Source organism: Phascolarctos cinereus, unplaced genomic scaffold (genome assembly GCF_003287225.1).
Source record: "Phascolarctos cinereus isolate Bilbo 61053 unplaced genomic scaffold, phaCin_HiC Scaffold_7;HRSCAF=346, whole genome shotgun sequence".
NCBI classification, from domain to species: Eukaryota; Metazoa; Chordata; class Mammalia; order Diprotodontia; family Phascolarctidae; genus Phascolarctos; species Phascolarctos cinereus.
Window position 1 is genome coordinate 84,734,024 of NW_027556180.1, and position 23,123 is coordinate 84,757,146.

The 23,123-nt window shown below is 35.7% G+C and overlaps 1 protein-coding gene across 1 annotated transcript in view; it reads right to left on the minus strand.

Annotated features, from left to right (window-relative positions):
* NBEAL1 (neurobeachin like 1) overlaps positions 1-23,123 on the minus strand; it is a 194,099-nt gene that overhangs the window by 32,074 nt on the left and 138,902 nt on the right. Inside the window, 7 exon segments of the mRNA XM_078147544.1 lie at positions 245-385; positions 1,945-2,069; positions 5,638-5,733; positions 6,066-6,167; positions 8,309-8,442; positions 9,057-9,205; positions 12,443-12,575. Of these exon segments, the coding sequence (XP_078003670.1) occupies positions 245-385; positions 1,945-2,069; positions 5,638-5,733; positions 6,066-6,167; positions 8,309-8,442; positions 9,057-9,205; positions 12,443-12,575 (880 nt within the window).

Genomic DNA, 23,123 nt, shown 5'->3' on the forward strand with positions numbered 1-23,123 from the left:
ATATTTATCAGAAAGATATAGTGAGGTGATAGAGGAAAAGAATCTACTTTAAAATTATTTGCACAAACTAGTCTGCTCCAACCACAAACTATACTGGTTAAACTAATTTTAGGCTAGGCTGACACTTGACACTGGAACTCTATCTAAGACAAGAAAGTGAAAATGACCTTTTCCTGTTTATGTACCATTTTCTCCCAAAAACCAAAGATTCATAGTAAAGATTCATTATTTCCTCACAACATACCTGCCACTCTGAAGCTGAATATGGAGGGTGGTGAAGGGTTCTACACGAATGAGATAATGCATAACACCAGCAGGATTTGAATAGTGAGTACCATAGTGAAACTTGTCAACAATCCCCAGTGGATCCTCAAAATTTTCATATCTGAGAAAGAAATGTCCTTAAAACACAAACTTCAAAACTAATAACGGATGACAGTTAAGCTAATTCAAAATTTCACATAATTCTAGAAATACTTTTAAAAGTAACTATTATCATGTTCTATTCTTGAAAGTATTTAATTTTCAACAGTGTGAATTCATTCTTTAAAGTGAATTTCATTCACTACATACCAACATATCACCAATACTTAATTTAAGGGATTTTCTTCTGATAGGGAATCCAAATAACAACAATATTTAAAAAACGGGCATTTACATAGCCCCTACTATGCTCCAGTCACTGTGTTCAGTACTTTACAAATATTATTTCACTTGATCCTCACAACAAACCTGTGAAACAGGTGCTATATTGAAAAAACTGAAGCAAACATAGGTTCATTGACTTGCTCAGGTCACATAGCTAGTTAAGTGACTGAGGCAAAATGTGAAATCAGGTTTTCCTGACTCCAGGTCCAGTGCTCTATCCACTGCTCCACCTTGCTGCCTATTAGGAAATGAGACTACTTTATCCAAATATCATTATGATCAGTAAATACAGACAGAGAATTCATGTGATAAAATTTGATTTAATAAAAGCAACATTAGGTGGAGTGTTCAAAATGTTTTCTGACCTTCAAAAGTTTATATCGAAATGTTCTCCTAAAAATTAGGGAACTGGCCTCTGGATGAAGACAGATACCTGCCAGCAAGTAGAAAGAAAAACACTCAAGTAAGAACCTAACAACCAAGGTTCAAATGTTGGTTCTGCCAATAAACAGCTGTGTAACCTTGAACAAGACCCATCACTTTTCTGAGCCTCAGTTTCCTCATCTATAGTATGAAGGTCTGAACTAGATGATCTCACAGATGCCCTCCAACTCACTTCTATCCTCTAATAAACTACATCACAACCTGGGGGCTGCAAAGGTCCTATAGTTATTGCAACAAAGGGTGTGTGAATGCATATGTGCATCAAGCTTCTCAGATTGACTACACTGAGACTGGACAAGTCAGTTTAAACTCCACATATCTCCATTTCCTCATTTGCAAAATGGAAATAGTAGTATCTGTAGGAATTATTTCAAAGGGTTGTTCTGAGGATCTAATAAAAAAATGCACATAAAGCTCTTTGACAACCTTAAAACTCAACAAATTAGGGACTGGAGAGGAAGTAAGACCAGACCTGTGATTTCACTGGTACAGGGTGCTCCCAGATAAGGAAATTCCCTGCACCAGTGCAGATCAGCACCTCATACAGCCATATGTCAGTGGTGGGAGGTGAACTCAGCTCTCCCTATTAGAAAAAAAATGCTATTTTTCAGGCACTAAATAAAAGGGATTTCACAACCAAAATGACCAAGAAGGAAATCTTCAAGAAGCCCTTACTTTTCATCTTGTAGCTTTAAAGTGCTGAATAGAAGCTTCCAGAAATACCAGTTAGTATTTGCTTGTCCTTTACTGAACACAGATAAGTTCCTCAGGAGAAAAAAGAGAGACATGCCCTCCTGATAAAAATAAACCTTTGTTAAAAGGAAAAGAAAACGAAAACGAAAACATACTTACTTTCCTTGCACAGCTTTGGCGTTCTTATCATTTACTGCACCGATGGGCTTAGAGAGGTCTCGGAATACAGCTGGGTTATTGAGATCTAAATCTTCTGATGTATAATCCCGCAGAATCCAAGGAAACTAGAGAATCAAAATTCATAACTATCTTTCTTTCCATAGAATCAGCACACTGGTATACAATGGAAATGTCTATGAAAAAGGTAACTTCATCTTCAAGAGATGTCTCATTTTCTAGCCTTGTCAACAGAATAATTATCTATTAACTCAATTCTCTAATACTGGAAAACTTTATTTCCTGAAATATCTCTGGGGGAATTTTCAATAATTGAGAAAGAAAAGAAGCTTTCACAATATTAACATGACTATACATTTCTTTAAAGTGGTTGGGAGGAACGATGCCCCTCCACTATGGAAACGCAATCCCACTTTACCATGGAGTTAAAAGTCAAGAAATAGGCTGGAAAACGAGCAAACAGCAGAAAAAGATCCTGATTATGGAAAGTTCCTATGATGATAGAGAAGTTCAAAACACAAACGCAGAAGACAACGAAGTCAAAATTGCTACACCCAAAGCTTCAAAGAAAAATATAAATTGGCCCCATGCCATGGATGAGCTCCAAAAGGATTTTAAAAATCAAGCAAGAGGGGTAGAGAAAAAATTGAGAAGAGAAATAAGAGTGATGCCAAAAAAAAAATCATGAAAAAGGAGTCAATAGCTTCGTAAAGGAGGCATATAAAAAATACTGAAGAAAACAACACTTTAAAAAATAGAATAGGCCAAATGGTAAAAGAGACACAAAAATCCAAGAAGAGAAGAATGCCTTGAAAAACAGAATTGGTCAAATGGAAAAAGATACATAAAAATTCACTGAAGAGAAGAACTCTTTAAAAAGCAGAACTGGGATGAAAAGAGAGCAGAACCAAGATGTCAGAGAAAAACCAGGAAGTTACCTGAGCTCTCCCCAGTTTCCCTCGAAACAACATGGGAAAATGAAACTTGCAACTCCTAAACATTTTCTCATTATTAGGGAAGTTAGAAAAAGTATACATAGACAAAGGACACGGGTGTGAGTTGAATATGATGGGATGATTATCTAAAAAAATAAAATTAATGGCTGAGAAATACCACTACTGGGTCTGTATCTCAAAGAAATAAAAAGCAAAAAGGAAAAGGACCAATACATACAAAAATATTTATAGTAGCTGTGCTTGTGGTGGCAAAGAACTGGAAACTGAGGGGATGTCCATCAATTGGCAAATAGCTAAACAAACTATTGTATATGATCGTGATGGAATACTACGGTGCTATAAGAAATGATGAGCAAGACGCTCTCAGAAAAATCTGGAAAGACTTACATGCACTGGGAGAAGGGAGAAGAAAGAGGTAGAAGGGCGTACATTATCTGACCCAAAAGAGATTTTACAGTGGAGGGGAAGGGGGGATTGGTGGGAAAGAGCACTCGAACCTTATTGTCATTGGAAGTGACTCAGAGGGAACAACATACACACTCAGTGGGGTGTAGAAATCTATCTTACCACACAGGAGAGTAGAAAGTGGGCATCAGAGGCGGGGCAGGCGGCTGAGGAAAGGGAGGGCAGATCGGGGGAGGTAAAAGTCAGAAGCAAAATACTTTTGAAAATGGACAATGTGAAAGGAGAGAGAGAGGGGAGGATAAATAGGGGGAAATAGGATGGAGGGAATCAGTACTGTGAAAAAAAATTTATAGCAACTTCTTCTGATAAAGACCTGATTTCTCAAATATATAGAAAACTGAGTCAAATTTGTAGAAGTAAGAGCCATTCCTCAGTTGATAAATGGTCAAAAGATATGAACAGGCAATTTTCAGACAAAGTAATCAAAGCTATCTATAGTCATATGAAAAGCTGCTCCAAATCACAATTGATTAGAAAAATGTAAATTAAAACAACTCTGAGGTACCAATCCTCACCTATCAGACTGGCTAATACAACAAAAAAGGAAAATCACAAGTGTTGGAGAGAATGTGGGGAAATTAAAACACTAATGCACTGTTGGTGAAGACTCAACCATTCAGGAGAATAATTTTAGAGCCAAAGGGCTCTAAAACCATACCTACCCTTTAACCAAGCAATGCCACTACTAGGTCTGTATCCCAAAGAAATAAAAAGCAAAAAGGAAAAAGATCCGTATGTACAAAAATATTTATAGTAGCTCCTCTTGTGGTGGAAAAGACCTGGAAACTGAGGGGATGTCCATCAATTAAGGAATACCTGAACAAGCTACTGTATATATGATCGTGATAGAATACTATTGTGCTATAAGAAATGATGAGCAAGACACTCTTAGAAAAACCTGGAAAGAAAGTGAAATGAGCAGAATCAGGAGAACATTGTACACAGTAACAGCAGTATGATGATCTACTGTGAATAACTTAGCTATTCTAAGCAATACAATAATCTAAGACAATTCTGAAGGACTTATGACAACAACAATAAAAAAAATAGCTATCCATCTCCAGAGAAAGAACTGGTGGAGGCTGAATGCAGATCAAGGATACTTTTTCTTCACTTTTTAAATTTTTCTTGTTTGGGTTTTTTTGTTTTGTTTTGTTTTTGGTGTGTTTTCTTTCACAGCATGACTTAAATGGAAATGTGTTTTTCATGACTACACATGCATAACATATGTCAAATTGCTATGCTTTTCAATGGGGGGAGGTAGAAGATGGAGGGAGAGAATTTGGAACAAAATTTTTTTTATTTAGTATTTTATTTTTTTCCCCAATTACATGTAAAAGCAATTTTTAACATTGGTTTTTAAATGTTTGAATTCCAAATTCTCTCTCCCCCTCCCTAGCCAGGTCATTAAGAAGGCAAGCTATTTGATATAGGTTATACATGTATAGTCATGCAAAACATGCTTCCCATATGATTCATGTTATAAAAGAAAACACAGACCAAAAACAAAAAAAGTTTAAAAAAAAAGGTATGCTTTGAGCTGTATTCAGACACCATCAATTCTTTCTCTGGGACATGGATAGCGTTCTTCCTAAGTCCTTCACACTGGTCTTGGATCACTGTATTGCTGAAAATAGCTAAGTCATTTACAGTTGATCATCTTACAATATTACTGTTACTATGTACAATGTTCTCCTAGTTCTACTCATTTTACTTTGCATTAGGTTTCCAGGTTTTTCTGAAATCATCCTGCTCATCATTTCTTATAGAACAATAGTATTCCATCCCAATCACATACCAGAAATTGTTCAGCATTCCCCAATGGATGGGCATCCCCTCAATTTCCAGTTCTCTGCCACCAGAAAAGAGCTGCTATAAATATTTTTGTACATATAGGTCCTTTTCTTTTTTGTTTTTTATCTCTTTTGCGATAGAGACCTAATAGTGGCATTGTTAGATCAAAGGGTATGCACGGTTTCATAGCTCTTTGGGCACAGGAACTTAAAATCTGAAAAAAAGAATGTTAAAATTGTTTTTACATGTAACTGAGAAAAACTAAAATGTAAAATTTAAAAAATATAAAGTGACTGGGAAAGAAAACTGAAAAAAATGCATAAAATCAAAAACAAGAATGGTAATTTGCTAGATTTTTTTCTCATCAAGAGTTCCACTAATGAGTGATCACGTATTTTTATTCAGTTTAATTCCTCAAACACTGAAAAAGCACAAGAATTATAAGAAATATGTAACTTACCACAGGATACTGGGCAAGGTCATTATAGGTTCTTCCTGCCATTGTGTTTAATTGAATGAGGTAGTCAAAATTTGAAATCTCTCTGTTCACCCATTTCTATATTGTATAAGAAAGATTAATATTAAAATCATATAAGCTAACTTTCCTGGGATAGTACAAATAAATTCCCTGTATCTGTGCATTTCGTTGACCGGCACTGATGAGATATTCTTTATATTTGTCCCAATTCCATGATATATTAAATGCTTTTCCCACTCCATATTTCATAGGATTTCACAGTAAGTTTTCATCATCTTCATCCCTCCAGAATTCAATCTACAAGCATGAGCATCTACAGAAGTATTCATGAACCTATTCTAACATTTACTTTATGTAAAAACTGGTGACGTGTGCTACTGAAACAAAACCTGCTAAAAAAGATATTTTACCTGTGTCAATCCTGATGCTTTAAATAACTCCTGTGGTGATCTGGTTCCATGAATATTTGGAGAATGAAATGATATGAGTCGACTGTATACTTTATTTCTGACCTACAATAAAGTACAATTATACAATGAAAATTTGATTAAGAAAATTTTCAATTAACTTAAGTTCAAGTTGTGCCTCTCCAGCTGCCTGCCTCCACCATCTTGGGCAAATCTTTTAACCTTAATGATTCTCAGTTTTCTTATCTACAAATTAGAAGTGGGATACCTGTCCTTCAATCACCAGGGTTATTAACAGAACATAACAATGAAAAATAACAACATATTAGGAGGCTCTAATAATAAATAAGATTTCCTCATTAAAAAGGGACTAGGTAAACATTTTCTGAAACCATTACAGAGGTTAAATATTTTCAGAAATACTCTTAAAACATGGAGACATCACTGCCCCAAGCAATGATAAAATCTAATAACAGGGACACCACAGGATTTGCTGAATGTAACAAAATAGCTTTCCTTCATCTAAAACCAACAAAATGGTTAAAATCCAAGAATGGAATCAAAAGGTCCATCATGGGCAATATTTACATGAACTCACCCAACAAAATATCAATAAAGAAGCACCAACTCATTGGCTGGATCATGTGAACAAGTTTATAGAAATGGGAGCTTATAGCAATATGGCAATTCAACAGCAGATCACTACCAGAAATAAATATGGACTATCCTCAAGAAGCCTGAATTTACTTTACTGATCTATACAGATTATACTTACTTCATCATGCAGCTGAAAACTACTCTCTCTAAGGTTAACAATGACCTTTAAATCGCCAAATCTAATGGCCTTTCATATTCCTCATCCTTAAACACTCTACAACCTCTGACTACTCTCTTCATCTTGACACTTTTCTCTTTAGGATCTCATGATGCCTGGTTTTCCTTCTACCCATATGACTGCGCTTTCTCAGTTTCCTTAGCTGGATCTTCATCCAGATCATGCCTACTAATCCAAGCTCAATCATGAGCTCTCTCTTCCTTTCCTGTTATATTATTTAAGCTGGTAATCTCATCAGCTTCCATGGATTCAATTATCATCTCTATGCTGAAGATTCTCATATCTATATGTACAGCCCTAATCTCCTTCCTGACTCCAGATCTTACATCTCCAACTGCCCCTCTGATTGGAGGCTAGCAGGGCAGAGAAAAAAACTCCTCTCATAGCCTCCTTTTATAGAGGGCTCAAAATCCAAGGCATATTTTCATTTTTTAACAGCTATTCTATTTGGTTTCAATTCCACCTTCACGCCCCTCTGTACTTTCTAGCACCACTCCCCACCTTTCACTGTCCTTCCTCTCCTGCTCCCTTTTCAGTTTCCTATTGTGAACTGACTTCCCCCATTATATTGCAAGTTCTTCAAGAGAAGGAACTGTCTTTCTTTTTCTTATTTTCATGCCAGCACTTAGCATAGTGCCTGGCACATAGTAGATGCTTAATGTTTATCATATCATATTGTATATATCACTGTTGTTTAATCATTCACTGAAAATGATTGCTCTATCTACCAGAAATCAGGAAGTGATCTACTCAACCTTGTTTGTGATAAATAAATTGGCTATATTACTGACAGTGAAAAGATGCTATCAAACCTTATGGCTTTCTAATATGGATATTCAACTCTTATAAATTTATAAGTATTTTAAAATGCAATTACGATAAACTGTCAAAAACATGGTCCAAATCTCTGTCCCCATTTTTCTCTTGCTTCCACCTACCAGTAGGTGGTCAGATCATCATGGGGTTGGAAGATGGATAGTAAAGAGGGAATGGAAATTAACTATTACTAAGCTTTTTAATGCTTGGTTCATCTTTCACCTATGGACTTTAAAGTGTTTCAAATTAAGATAGTTTTATAAAATTTTTTTAAAGTGACATTTGGTTATGTTTTGCTGCAATCGACAGTCAACTGAAAATTTATTTTGTGCCACAGAAACTGTGGGCAACCCTAGGCAACATTAACTTTAGGCATTTGATAGTTTCCATACCCCTTTTTCCTTAACAAACAATATATCTAAAATGTGCACAATTAAAAGCCCCATTGCTTGGCCTTGGAAGTAGAGATTATTGATCACCTGCTATACTTTGATCTACTTAACTAATGAAAATACAAAATCAATTAGAAATAAATAGTTAAGAAGGCACATTAATCTATGCATCCCTGCTACCAGAGAAGTACCTCCTTACATACCTCCTTTTTGAAATTGAGAAAGTAGTTGGATTGATCAATGAGAAAAATCTCTAAGGCCGACCTTCTCAAGTTGTACCGTCGTAGGTGGATCTCTCGAATTTGAGGGTGAGGCCACTTGAAATCATAACCTATTCCTTCAGAGAGAGGAATTATTGTGATTAAAGTACCATATAAAGTTACTCTTGCTATTTAGGATGTTATTTTTATAGATTCTGACAAAGGTAAGGAAAGTGAAGGAGAGAGAAATCATTCAGTTTTCATAGTCTGCGTAAGAATAATTTTACTATTTCACGTATTTAAATCACTTCCTTGTAAGAAAATGGCAAAAAAAATCTACAGATATCGTACTGCCTCACAATGAGAATATAAAATAACCAACACTTCAAATACTAATTTCTGAAATTTTTTTGCTTTAAATTAATTTACCATGTTAAATTTTTCCTTCCAATAAGAGATAGAGATTTAATTTAGAACTCAACATCATTGGATATAGGATACCCAACTGCACAACAAGGAGATAATTAAAATTCTATCTTAATACTTTGCTTGTAGCATCTTCTCCCAATTCAAATATTACTTCTGTTGTTCCTTTCAAAGAAAGCACTGCCCGAAGTTATAAGGTTCCCTGTGTCTGGTTTCTGTTTGTTTTGTTTTCTCTATTTCCATTTGAAATAAGCTAAATACTTTATCATTGAACTGGTATAAGAGGTTGCGGGAACTGGGGAACCCAACTCTAAAAACTCCTCACCATCTTCTTTTTCAATGCTGCCATCATGGAAGTAAATGTGTTGAGTAGTGACTTCAAATCTGCCAGGAATCACATCAATTACTGTAATAAGTTCACAGTCTTCAGATAACACCAGTTTTTCCTTTTGACTCTGTTCTCCTTTCTCATCTCTGCAAAAGTAAACAACAGATATTACACTGCATAAATAGAAACGGATGTCATATTCAAGTTAAATTCTTAATTATCTTCAAAGCAATATACAAATAAAAGTTTGAATTTTCCATTACATATTAAATTTCTTCAGAATTTTTCAGATTTTTTTCACTGGACTTTAGCATAATGCCTTCCTTGTAATAACTCTTTGTTGGACTGAATTCCTCAAAGTTCATTGAATTGAAATGCATCAAATTGAATTGAATATCTATTCTTCTTTTCACCATGGTTACTTTTACTGTGAACAAGACTTTCTATTTCTTTTTTTTTCCCAAAGAGAAATGTTTTAATTTGCAAACGACATAGAAACACTGAGAAAAGGAGAAAGTACAACTAATGACACTATTTAAACATATGAAACATGATTTGAAAGACCTTTTATGTCTACATTATAAAGCATTTTGTATTTCAAAAACCTCCTACACCAAGAGTCATTTGTGGCTCAAAATCCCTAGTTTCTTTCAAGACTGTATCAAGCAACTAAAAAACTGAAAGACTCAGTTGAAGCCCAATCTTCTAACTATCTTTCTCGATCGCCAAAGCAGCCAACTCAATCACTTTTTATCTATTTTGTATATAGTTACACATGAACATTCTGTTTCTTCCGAGAATGTAAGGTCCCTGATGATATGAGCAAAGACCATTTCAGTTTTGCTGTGTGTCTCCAGCACCTAGCACAGTACCCAGAACAAGGAAGTCTCTTCATAATTCTTTGTTGATTGATTTATTGAACAGTCCTGTGAGGCAGACATAGCAAATATTTTCTCCAGTTATCCATCATTAAATATTCATTCAAGAACCATTTATCAAGCACATTGTTGTTCAAGACATGTGCTAGGTACTATGGGGAATACACATAAATAACCTACGGTCCCTGCCCTTAGGAAAGTCGCAGCTATACAGAGAAGGAAAGCATGGCCCAAATGATGACTTACTCCAGGTTAAGAAGTGGCAGAGCCAGGACTACAGTTGGGTCTTTTGATTGCTTGTCCAATGCCTTTTCTTTATAATGTTATTACACAAATTGTTCTTGTAGTTCTGTTCATTTCACTCTGGATACAAGGCCTGTGGTTTCACTAATGTAGACAATTCCAAGAAAAGAAGTTCCATCTGACCCACTGCAGACTGCCACCTGTTCTGCCACTTACAGTCTTGGTTGTCAGGAATAATGAGAAGTCAAAATGGCTTTCCAGCATCACACAGTCAGTATGTGTGAGAAGGGCTTTAACTCAGATCTTTCTAACTCCAAGGCTATTTTGTACTCCATCATCCCATGCTCCCTTCTCAAACTTAAAAAATTAAAAACAACAAAAATACATGATACTCACTAGCTGTGTAACCCTGGGCAAGTCACTTAACCCTGATTGCCTCGCCAAAAAAAAAAAAAAAGGAGAGACTAAAATGTTAAAAAAAATCACTTTAATATGTTCTAAGTAGGATATGTAACAACGTGAAAAACCACACACAATTAAGATTTACTCTGGGTCTTTCCTGCACATTTCATCTTTTTTGCCTCCTCACCTTTGCTCATTCTGCTCTTACTGCCTGTAATTACTATCTTCATTTCCCAACCTCTTTAAAGCCTCCCAGTCCTTTAAGGACCAGCTGAGAGTCATATTTCCTACATAAAATCTCACTAGGTCATTTCAGCCAAAAAAAAGAGCTCTTCTCTAGAGTTGCAAGTGTCCTCAGGAGCAATCCAGGTCAACATATACCTAGCTGCCCACAAGAACAGTAACAAGAGGCCATCAAGACTTTAAGTTCTTAAGTGCGAACTTGGCATTTCCTTATATTAAACAAAACACTATTTGTCTTCCCTGCTCTCATACATAGTGCTGAAGAAAACTGGAAAAAGTAGTAGACCAAGTAGAATGGGTCCACTACAAATGTACATTATCTAACCTCACCTGGGCCTCCTTTTACTTTTCTCTATCCCATTTTCTGTGGAGGCTGTCACAAACCTCTTCTCTCAAGCCTTTCTCACTTTAATCATATTTATATATATATATATATAGATATATATATATATATATATATATATATATATATCTATATATATATATATATCTCCAGCATCTGATGGGCTCTCTTGTGAGCTGCAATTCCTCATCCCTTCTCTCTAATCTCTTGGCCACTATGCTTGTGCAGCCCTTATCACATATCAAGTGGACTATTACAATGGCCTCTCCTTTAGTATCCTACCTTAAGTCTTTTCCTCCTGAAAACTATCCTACATACCACTGCCCAAGCAATTTTCCTAAAAATGACACCATCACACCCCTACTCAAATCTCAGTGGCTCTCTCCAATCTTGAGAATAAACTACATACTCCTGCTGGGCATGGGAAGCTCTTTACAATCTCCTCCTTTTACTGCCATATTAGTCCTTACTCTCCTTCCTACCCTCTAAAGTCCAGCCCAGCTGGGCTTGTGATTCCCTTCCTAATACTGTCCCTCCTCCCTGGGCCTTGTACTGGCAGTTCCCCATGCCCATATCGAACCATCTCTTAGAAGAACAAGCCTTTTACAATTACATTTACATTTTACAATTTTACAATTACAACCTTATACAAGAATTCTTTCTTGATCTCCCAACTCCTAGTAACCTCTTTTTCAAAATTACCATTGATGTATTTTGCATATATTCTGAAAAAAAATTATCTGTGCACATTGTCTCCCCCAAGAGAATTTAGGCTTCTTGAGAGTAGGAATTATTTTCTTTTTGTCTTTGTCTCAGCATCTACCACACAGCAGATAAGTAAACCACTGTTTACTTATTGATTGCATTTTTTAATAGCTATTTTAAGAGTGACTTTACCTCCCTGATTTGAGTAGGAACTCTTTCTTTTCCATCTCAAACAGTACTAAGTAGAGCAAGTGTTCAACATTTCAGACTGGACCCTAGTTCAGGGGGATCTGAAATCAATTCTTGCCTTGGACACATACTAGCTCTGAGCCCCCAGGCAAGTTACTTATCCCATTTTAGCCTCAATTTCATTATGTATAATATAGAGATAAGAACACCTACCTCGCAGGGTTTCTGTAAGAATTAGATTATATTTGTGAAACAACTTGAATACGTTAAAACACCATGTAAGTAATGAATAAAAAGTCGCCTTATTATTATCAATTCTAAAATTGCACACGTCTAATTCCTAACATAAGATAATTTTTAATATTCTTCTAAATGCTCACACATGCACGTCTGCTCTGGCTGTTGAGTCTTCTTCAGGAAGGTCCAATTTATCCTCTTCTCTATCATTGACCTTCACTTGTTTCACCACCTCTAGTAGCAGCGATTCACTAGAGAGCTGGGAGTGTTGGACACCTGTTTAAACACAAAATAGTTTAAAACAAAAACAATTAATATTTCCTTACAGCACTGCCAGAAATAGAATATGTGGCCATTAGTTAGAACCAAAATTAATGAATATTAGTGTCACAAGTGAAAAAGTATACTGATAATCATGGAAAGGAGAAATGCAGTAACTAATTAGGAAAAATAATTTTTCCCCAAATGCTTCATAAACTTATATTACAACAGACATATAGTAACAAGAATATTTAAAAGGTGAAAATGCTCTGATCCAAAAATAATCTAAGTAGTCTCTTTAAATTGGTCCTATGCTTATCATTTAGATTCCCTTTATTTGATACCAAAACATCTCAAAGACTAATGTCCAGGAAGATTTCCTACGACTGTGGTGATGAGAGAGCACTCTTCAGAAAGCTATACAACAAAGGAACATCACGTAAAAATGACAGCCCTATAAGGCACTACAGAGTAAAACTTCTGAGTGCAGGCTAACCAGATATAATTGGGACACATTTAACAAAACACATAAAAATATAATACAACATGGATAATGTTTTCGAAGTTGACATATGGCCTAGAGGGATCTGTTTCTATTTCAGTTTGATACCATTGTTGTTTTTGTTGTTTGGTTGTTTCAGTCATGTCAAACTCTCCATAACCCTATTTGGGGTTTTCTTGGGAAAGATACTGGAGTGGTTTGCCATTTCCTTCTCCAGCTCATTTTACAGAGGAGGACACTGAGGCAAACAGGGTTACACAGGGTCACAACTAATAAGTGTCTGAGGACAGATTTGAACTCAAGACGATGAGTTTTCCTGACTCCAGGCCTGGAGCTCCACTAAGCCACCTGGTTGCCCACAATTGCTGAATGTGAGATCTATTTTTGGACATATATACTAATATATACGTGTGTGTATGTGTATGTGTGTGTGTATGTATATATGTATATACATATATACATACACACACACAAACATATATATATATTATATATATATATGTATATACACACACGTATAAAATACTAATAGAAAACTAATATGTAGGCAATAAACCATTACATTTTATAGACAAGGCTAATCTAGTTTAACAAATCTGTCACTAATCTAATTCATATATTCTCATCCTGTGTAATTCTTGTCCCTGATTCTTCCACAAATACTCCACCATCAAGGACCTAACCAATGTGCTAAAGGCTTTTCTTTAGGTTTTTTTTTTTAGATATTTCGCAAGAACTTTTCAGGCTATCCATTCTTCTTGTTTATAGTGAAAATACCAATACTGATGTGGTTTGGTTACTTTCATAGTATATTAAGTTGAGTATCATCAGCCAAAGATCTCACGTAAGTACTAACAGTTCAAATGATGTTTATAGATATAAAAAATATGATCATTTGAACCCTCACCCTTTTCCTCAACTCTGGCAAATATTACTATGGAAATGAGGATTTTTTTTTTGTTATTTTCATTTCATGGGTTACCAGGGACAAACAATTCATCATCTACTGGACAGGTGATGAGCTACTCTATATTCATAATTAGCTAAGTTGGACCTTGGAAAGCAGGCAAACCTATTGCCAGAAGCATATGCAGAGCTTCTCTAGCTTGAGAAAATGGCCTAGGTATGTATTCTGTTAGCATAGACTTCAAAGACCCACCATCCTTTTCACACTAATATAAAATAACCTAAGACTATCACATAGCAACATTGTGCGATAACTAACTTGGACTTAGGTCTTCTCAGCAATGCAAAGATCTAAGACAACTCCAAAAGACTCATGATGGAAAATGCTCTCCACATCCAGAAAAAGAACTATAGAGTCTGCATGCAGATCAAAGCATACTATTTGCCCTCTCCCTCTCCCTCCTTTTTTTTTTTTCCTTTTTGGTTTCTTGTTTCTCATGGTTCCTCCCATTGGTTCTAATTCTTCTTTACAACATGACTAATGTGAAAATATGTTTAATATGAATGTATATGGTAGAGACTATATTAGACTGGACAGGAGAGGGCAGAGGGGAAGGAGGAAGAGAAAATTTAGAATTCAAAATCTTACAGAAGTGAATGTTACAAACTAAAAATATATTAATTAATTTTTTGAAAAAGGCTTTCATGGATTATCTGAACTAAATGAAGACATTGTTAATAGGACTAATCCAAAATGGATGCTTTTATCTTGGACAGTGAGAGGAATATTTGTATTTACATTTGAACAAATGATCATGATAAGTCAAACTAAATTTAAAAAAACCACTGTATTTTTCTCTTCTTCCTCTTTTTTTCTTTGTTATATGAGATGCCTGAGAGAGGAGACTAGAAGAATACTGTGAGAAATTCTAGTGATATAAAAACATCAATAAAAATCTATTTTAAACAACCCAATGCCAAAGAAGTTTGAATGTCTAGCTGCCCTATCCCATCCCTCTGCTAAATGTCTTTTTTATTCACCATTCTATGCTGGAAATGTTCTAAATCATGACTCAGACTGATGCAAAGCATGAATTTAACATAGTAATGAGCTGTGTAAATATTTGTGTTCACATCTGCCCTGGGGATATACTTCAATGGATCTGTGACCTCACTGATGTGGGTACTTCTAATGATAAAAGTTTATAATCCATCCATGCCCTCTCATCCTGTGATTCCTGCCCATGTACTCCAATAATTCTTTTATGGAGTAAGCACTCAACATACCAGAGGCCTTCCTTTAGTTCTGATGATATTGTGGATATTAATAAAGCTCACTAAGCAAACAACAGAGAGACAGACAAGACAGAGACACTGAGAAACAGAGATACAGAGACATAGAGGGAGAATGATATCCTCTAGCCTGTTTTTGTTGTCTAATTTTGGTTGGTCATATATTGCCTGTTAAAGGGTGACAGGCAACTTAATCTTTGGGAGACTAGTATTATGTGACTGAATAGTGACAGTCTCAGGGAGAAGCTCTATATACTTCTCCAAAGCAATCGTCTTTTTCCTGTAACTCTGAGTCCAGGTCATTGTCCATATACAGTGCTTGGAAAATAAATGTATTGATCAACCAACTTCATGGGTCAGCCATCCAATCATATATCATAGTCTCTGGACAAATGGCATTCTTCAATTGGCCCTTTACAATTTGTTCCCTTCCTACCTTTTTGGTCATTTTACTCTTTACTTTCCTAGATATACTCTATATACCAGAAACACTGGCCTTCATGCTATTCCTCATACATGACATTCCGTTTCTCAGCTCCGTGCCTTTTCAGTTGTTAATCCCCATGCCTGAAATACTATCCTACCTCACTTCTGACTCTTAGCTGCCTTTAAGACTCAGTTCAAACCCTATCTTTTGCAGGAAGCTTTTCCTGGCCCTTTCCTACTTCCAAGTACCTTGTCTTTGAGATTAATTTCTCATGTACTCTCTCTATATCTTGTATGTACAATTTTTTTTTTGTACCTTGCCTCCTCCATCAGAATGTGATCTCCTTGAGGGTTGGAACCATATTTTTGCATTTCTTTGTATCCTCAGTACTTAGCACAGTGTCTAGTTTAGTACACTGCAAGCTAGTGCTTAAAAACTGATTGTTGACTGGATAGCAATGCCAGTATTTTCTGAGTGGCTATGGATCTCATTTAGAAGGTTCTCTAATAATCTGGGGTTTCATGCAATCAGTATAGTATCATCCACAAAGAAGAGCAACTGGAAGACTTCATACTCTATAGTCAATCATAATCTAATCTCTTCTATTTGGCTCCACACTGAACATTCTCCATGATAACAGCAAACATCTTGATGAAGCATATATCTGTGTTTTATGGCCCAATGGGTGCTTTAAAAAAAAAAAGAGCTACATCTTTCACAGAATCTTATACAATATTCATGGAAGAGATTTTATTAAAAGGGAGCTTTTAAGGGAGAATTTTACTCTAATGAATCAATATTTTTAAGATAAAAAAATGAGCAGTGGTATCTTGCATTCTCTATGCTTTTCAGTCAACAATAACTGAAAATATGTCAGTGAGTCAGACAAAAAACATTTATTAAGCATGTACTATGGACTAGACACTGTTCTAAGTGTTTGGGACACAAATATAAAAAAGATAGTCCTTGCCTTCATGGAGCTTACAATCTAATGGGAAGAAAAGCTGAAAAGAGGTAGAAGAAAAGGGGAAATGAGCTTTTCCCTAGAAACAATACATAGAAATCACAGGATTTTAAAGCTGAAATAGACCTTAGACAGCTTTTAGCACAATCTTCTCATTTTCTCAAAGTCCTAACAAAGTAATTACAGAACTTAAGTTACTTCTCGCATAGAAAACTATTTACTGGCAGATATTTGCCTAAAGTCACAGAAATAGTGATAGTGGTCATTTAGTCCAAATAGTCTAAGGGAAAGAATGCCAGAAAGAGTAAAAAATGCTAGCTTTGAATTCTGGCTCTAACACTTACTGGCTGGACATACCAGGAAGTCACGTACTCTAAAGGAGATCATTTCTGTCTCTGGGTAACACTTGCACTGCCCATAGGGTGGCTCTGAGGAAATTAATTGTAAATATTCAAGTGTATTCTCTCTATTCTAATTCAATTCAACAAGTATTTGTCATGCATCTAAGATGCAATATAACCTACCATGCTAAGCTGCTTGCGGATACTAAGATAGTCTTCTACCTCAAGGAACTTTTGTTGTTGTTGTTGTTGTTATCATTGAGTTAGTCAGTCTTGTCTGGCTCTTTGTGACCCCATGGACCACACTGTCCATGGGGTTTTCTAGGCTAAGATACTGCAGTGGCTTGCCATTTCCTTCTCTAGTGGAAAGCATATATTCTATTATTAAAATGGAAATTAATCCTACATAATTTAATTGAATATCATGCATTTGAAATGAAAATGGTAGAAAACAAAAACATTGCAATATTACTGACAATTAAGAACCAAAACTGAAAAAAGAAACTTTTTTATATCGAGTACTGTAGTCTGGTGAAAACATAGCTTAGGGATGAAAAAAGTAGACAGAGACTTTTATGGACAATTTTGAAGGGCATCTGGATTCTTTCAAAATCTTTGGAGGTTAATGGAGCTGCTTCTGTTTAAGACTAATTCAAATCTCAAGGCATTACTTTTCTGTATAGGTATTTAGCTAGAACTTATCTTCATATTAGTCATAATTAGAATTCTCTTTTGATTTACAAATGAAAGGAAGAAAAGAAGTTAGAGAACGAGAGCAAGACACAGGTGAAAAAAGGAGGGAAAAATTCACCTGGTGTTACCAAGGTAAAAGATGGAAAAAGAAAGGAAGAAGTGAGATCAAAAGAATATAGTCTGTACCTATCAGGAAGACTGCCTTAACTGAGCTGTCAGGAAAGCCATTCCCCTCACACTTGCCACCAGATGGCACCACTAGCCTGGAAAATCCTTTTGATGGGGGAGGCGGGGGTTGAAGAAAGTTGGTGTCCAGGGATTAGCTGCAAGTTGCCATTCACTTTTAGGGGATATCTTGAAATGAAGAATCGTATCTTAGTTGCATTAGCTTTGTTTGTGCAAAACCTTTTCAATTTAATGTAATTTTTTTTTGCTTTTCATAATGATCTCTATCTCCTGTTTGGTCATGAATTCTTCTGTTCTCCATAGATCTGATAGGTGAACTATTCCTTGTTCTCCCAGTTTACTTAGGGTATCAGCCTTCACATCTAAGTCCTGAACCCATTTTGACTTTATTTTGGTAGACGGTGTGAGATTGGGGTCGATGCCTAGTTTCTGCCATACTCTTTTCCAGTTTTCCCAGCAGCTTTTTCAAAGGGTGGGCTCTCATCCCAGAAGCTGGGGTCTTTGGGTTTTGTTGAGGGCTGATCTTAAGAGTCTGATAAGGCTTAAGACCTCTGCCCAGGCTTTTACCCGTAAGGGCTTGATGATTAAGTGCGGCTCAGGATATATAGAGAAAATCCAGCCTAACTTCAAACAGTCCTCCCCGTGAGATACTCCCCAGAACATCTGCTGAGGATGTGACAACGTGAATTTCCTCGTTATCAGGGTTCTTAGATTGGGTTGTATTTTCCAGGTTTTCCCAGGCACCTTGGTGCCACCTGCATAGAGGAGTGAATGTGTAAATCTAAGGTTCAAAGAGTGAGAAGGAATGTCTCAGGGACCTCCTAATCAGGAAGGGATTGGAGAGCCATACCACTTAATCATCCTGTACCCTCAGATGAATAAACTGAGTCAGTAATTCTACTCTGCCTGGCCCATGTCATAAGTTATTTCACGCCTCTCCGTTCGGTGTACAATCTGGTTGCGGGCAACAATTGGTGCCACCGAACAGTGACAGAAAGTCAGAGGGAGGACGGTCCTTGAAAAAAGCTCCGGAGGAAAAGAAACCCTTGCTGGTCCCTATGCCAGGAAACAAGGTCCTGAAGTGGCTCGATGCCGCGGTAGTAAGGTAAAAAGGAACAAGGGTCATTACAGGTTTCCCCTTAGAAATATTAAGGCTATGAGGGGGAGAAAAAATCACCAGGCTTACATGGGAGATTATAAATTACAAAAAAATTGATTAGAAAAAAGTTTAGAAACAGGCTCGGTACTTAGAGCATAAGATATAGTGTTGCTTTGGAAAGGCCACACACACTTACTTTCGGTTTTGGGAGGCATGCCTGGGATCGAAAGTATGGGTCAAACACAAAGCGGACTCATAGACAAAGAATGCTATCTAAAACTTTTCAAGGAAATAGTGACAGAAAGGGGTTTATTTATTACAAATAGTCAGCTACAGGAATTTTGGAACATGCTAAAAATATATCTCACTCCTCCAGAGAATGTGCCATTAGCAACAAAAGTGCCCAGGGTAAATGAGGGGGCAGGAACAGAGGAAGAAGAAGAGAGGAATAGACTATTTGATGAGAAGCTTAGAATTGCAGAAGAGGATGAAGTGAAAGGTGTATTCCCTTTCTCTTAAACAACAGAACTGGAGAAATCTCATTCTCCAAAGGAGTTGTCTGATTTGTATAGGGGATTTCTGACTAGTCTTTCTGGCATTATGTTATCTGTTCTATGTGAGTGTCTGTGTGTATGTGTGTCATCTGAAACCTTTTGCAGCTAGCTAGCCTTCTCCCCTTCGCCCTCCCTACTACCAGCCACCTCCCGGGAGCAGGTGGATGGGGGTGAGATGGAGAGAAAAAATATTTTATTATTTACATTATACGACTGATAGAAGGCAAGAAAGTTTAAGCATGCAATAATGAGAGAAATAGGGGTAGAAAGAATAGCATAATCTGTCTGCATTAATAGCATGAACGGAAGATTTGAGAATAAATGATTTGAAAACCTTTGAAGAGTTATTTTAAGGAAGAAATTCTCTTTCTTTTTTGCATTCTAAAGCTCTGGCCAAAGCTTTTGGATGTAAAATTGAAAGATTATCAAAGATAAGTTGTTGGAAAATATTCTCTTCTTTTCTCTCCACTCCAACCCTGACCAAGTTGGGGTGTGAGAGACAGAATGAGAATAGTGAAAAGGAGGGTGCACCCCCTCAGTTCATAAAGCAAAGTTTTTTATGTATTTGGAATGCAATCAAAAGATAATTTAGCTCATTCAAATTAGTAATATGCTTGTTTCAAAATTTAAAAATCTAGTATCGTTACAAATTGGTAAACTTTTGTATTGTTTTGTACTATGTCAAACAATTTTTAATAACTTAGACGTTATTAAAATGTGAATTAAAAAAGACTGAGCCTGATAAGGCACAAAAGAAACCACCCTTTGCTTACTTTGGACATATTGTTTCACAGCCCATAATTAGACCCCCAAAATATTATAAAATAGGAAAGATTCCTTAAAAACTCTTAAAGATATTAATTAACTTTAGCCTGCCTAGTAGATCACCACTAATCAATTATTTTAAGATAAATTTACTCAATTAATTCCCTTTAATTTGTGGGGGCACGACATTTTACATGTAAGGGGAGCTGTTAGTGGGTGAAACAGTGGCTTTTGACAAAAAGGAAGCTTTTTACAGTAAAACAATTAGTTGAACAAGACTTTTAAAAGGACATATAGAATTCTTTACAAATCCTTGGAATTCACCTGTTTTTGTTATTAAAATGAAGTCAGCGGAAAAAAAGGATGCTTCATGACCTCTGAGTCTCCCTTCACCCATTATGAATTCTGTTTCCTAGCCTTTGATAGTTATTGATTTAAAAGATTGCTTTTTTTTTTTTACTATTCCACTCCAAGAAGCTGACAAATGTTGCTTTGCTTTTACAATACCCAGTGTTAATGCAGAACACCCTGCAACCAGGTTTCAATAGAAAGTCCTTCCTCAAGGCATGAAAAACAGCCCTACAATGTGTCAAAATTTTGTTAATAAAGCTATACAACCAATTAGGAAAAAATTTCTCAATGCAAAAATAATACACTATATAGTGACATACTTTGTAGCTGTTCCACTGAAAACTCACACATTTATTTCCTCAGCCTCAATTAGCTTTACAAGAATATGGGCTTATTATAGCCCAAGAAAAAGTTTAAGAAAAATCTTCATTCTCCTACCTAGGTCATATTGCCACCGAATCAACTAGTAAAGCCACAAAAGTACACTTATGCTTTAATTCTTTAAAAGCACTTAATGATTTTCAAAAACTTTTAGGAGATATTAACTGGTTTCTACCACCACTCCAAATTACTACAGAACAACTGGCTAATTTCTTTTTTACATTTAGAGAAGATCCTAATCTAAATTCCCCTAGGACATTAACTCCTGAAGCAAAAAAGGAGCTTTATTTAGTCAAACAGAAAAATTCCTGAAGCTCAACTCACCCATATTTTTTTAAATGAAGAGGTACCAGGTGCTATTCTTAGTACTCCCTACAATTTTTAACTTACAGGAAATTTACTTTCTGTTATTAATCAACCTTATAATAAAAGAAAAATAGGTACTCTTGTTTCCTCTTAGAACTGGCAAATTGCTATTACTATTTTTTCTGGTCATATTGATATTGATAATTACTTACCATTTCTTAAGATATTAACCTTTTTTACTAATTATTCATAGGTATTTCAAAAAGATTGTTAGATTTAACCCCATTCCTTCAGCACCCATGACATTCATCGATGGGTTAAGTACAGGTATAGCAAGATATTATGAGCCTATTAATGTTGTTTCTGATAACAAGTAATCTGTTTATGTCTCTCAAAATATAGAGACTGCAAAGTTAAAATATATTACTAGTACACAATTATATACTGAAAGCAATGCATTATTGACTCTTAACTACAATGCTGCCACTTAACTTTTATTAAGCTTTTATTGAGCCTTTTATTAACTATATTCTGCCAATACAACAACCTTAACTGTAGAGAAGAAAACATTTTGTGACTATTTTTGAATAAATAAACTCCTACAGTATTAAAAAAGTATAAAGAATAATGATTATTTTTTAATTAACAGCCTGTTTCAAATGTATCAAGAGGCTTTTCTCCCAAACATATTTGACAATTGGATGTAACCTATATGCCTTCTTTTGAAAAGCTTTCTTATATTCATGTTATAATGGATACTTTTTCTTTCATTTTTGCCACTTTACAAACAAGTGGTACAATTAAATATGTGATCAATCATATTTTACAAGCCTTCACAGTTATGAGTGTACTTAAATGAATCAAAACAGATAATGCTCCTGAGGAGCTTCCATTAGCAAAACATTTTCTATCTTTTATGCTTTTTATAACATTTCTCTGATCACAAACATTTTATATAATTAAAAACAAAGATATTAAAATTATTCTTTTTAAACAAAAAGGGGGAATCTGGGCTATTACCCCTCATTGATAATTGGTTATTAATTTTTGACAATTGGCTATTAATTTTTATAATTGGCTATTAATTTTCTAAATATTAACAAAGATGAGTACACTCCAGCCTAAAAACATCCAGAGGCCCAGATCCATTACTGGATCCATTACTAACAAGGGGATGAGGGTGTGCTTATATTTTTCAGAAAACTTTGATAAACCTGTCCGGATACCGAGAAAGATGTCAGAGCATGTATAACAACTCACAGCTGAATCAAGAGTATGAGATTCTGGAAAGCGCAGAAGGAGCCAATCTACAGTGACAAGTCCTTCCCACATGGGGTCCAGTGAAAGCTCCCTCTCATGAGCGATGGAAAGACTCCTGAACTTGTATTTTTAACAATAGTAGCTTTACTTTCTGCTCAAGTGTGTAATGTACAGACTGCTCAGCACTGGACTTATTTTTCCTTTTCCACCCTGGATGCAACCTCTCACATATATGGACAAATTGGGACTATACATACACTAATAACACCTGTATATTCGGAAGACAAGAAGATCCCTATCTCCAGGATAAAGTCAAGATTACAACTGCCTCAGATCTCTAGCATCCAGGACACCTATATGTTTTTAAAATTTAGCAACAATATTGAATCATGTCTGTTCCTTGTTACATCATTTGTTAATACCAGTTTATCTATTGGATATGTAATTTTATTCAATCTAATACTATTTGAATTGAAATGATACTTGTATCAATTGTACTCTCAACAATGTATTGATCATAATGACTATATTGTAC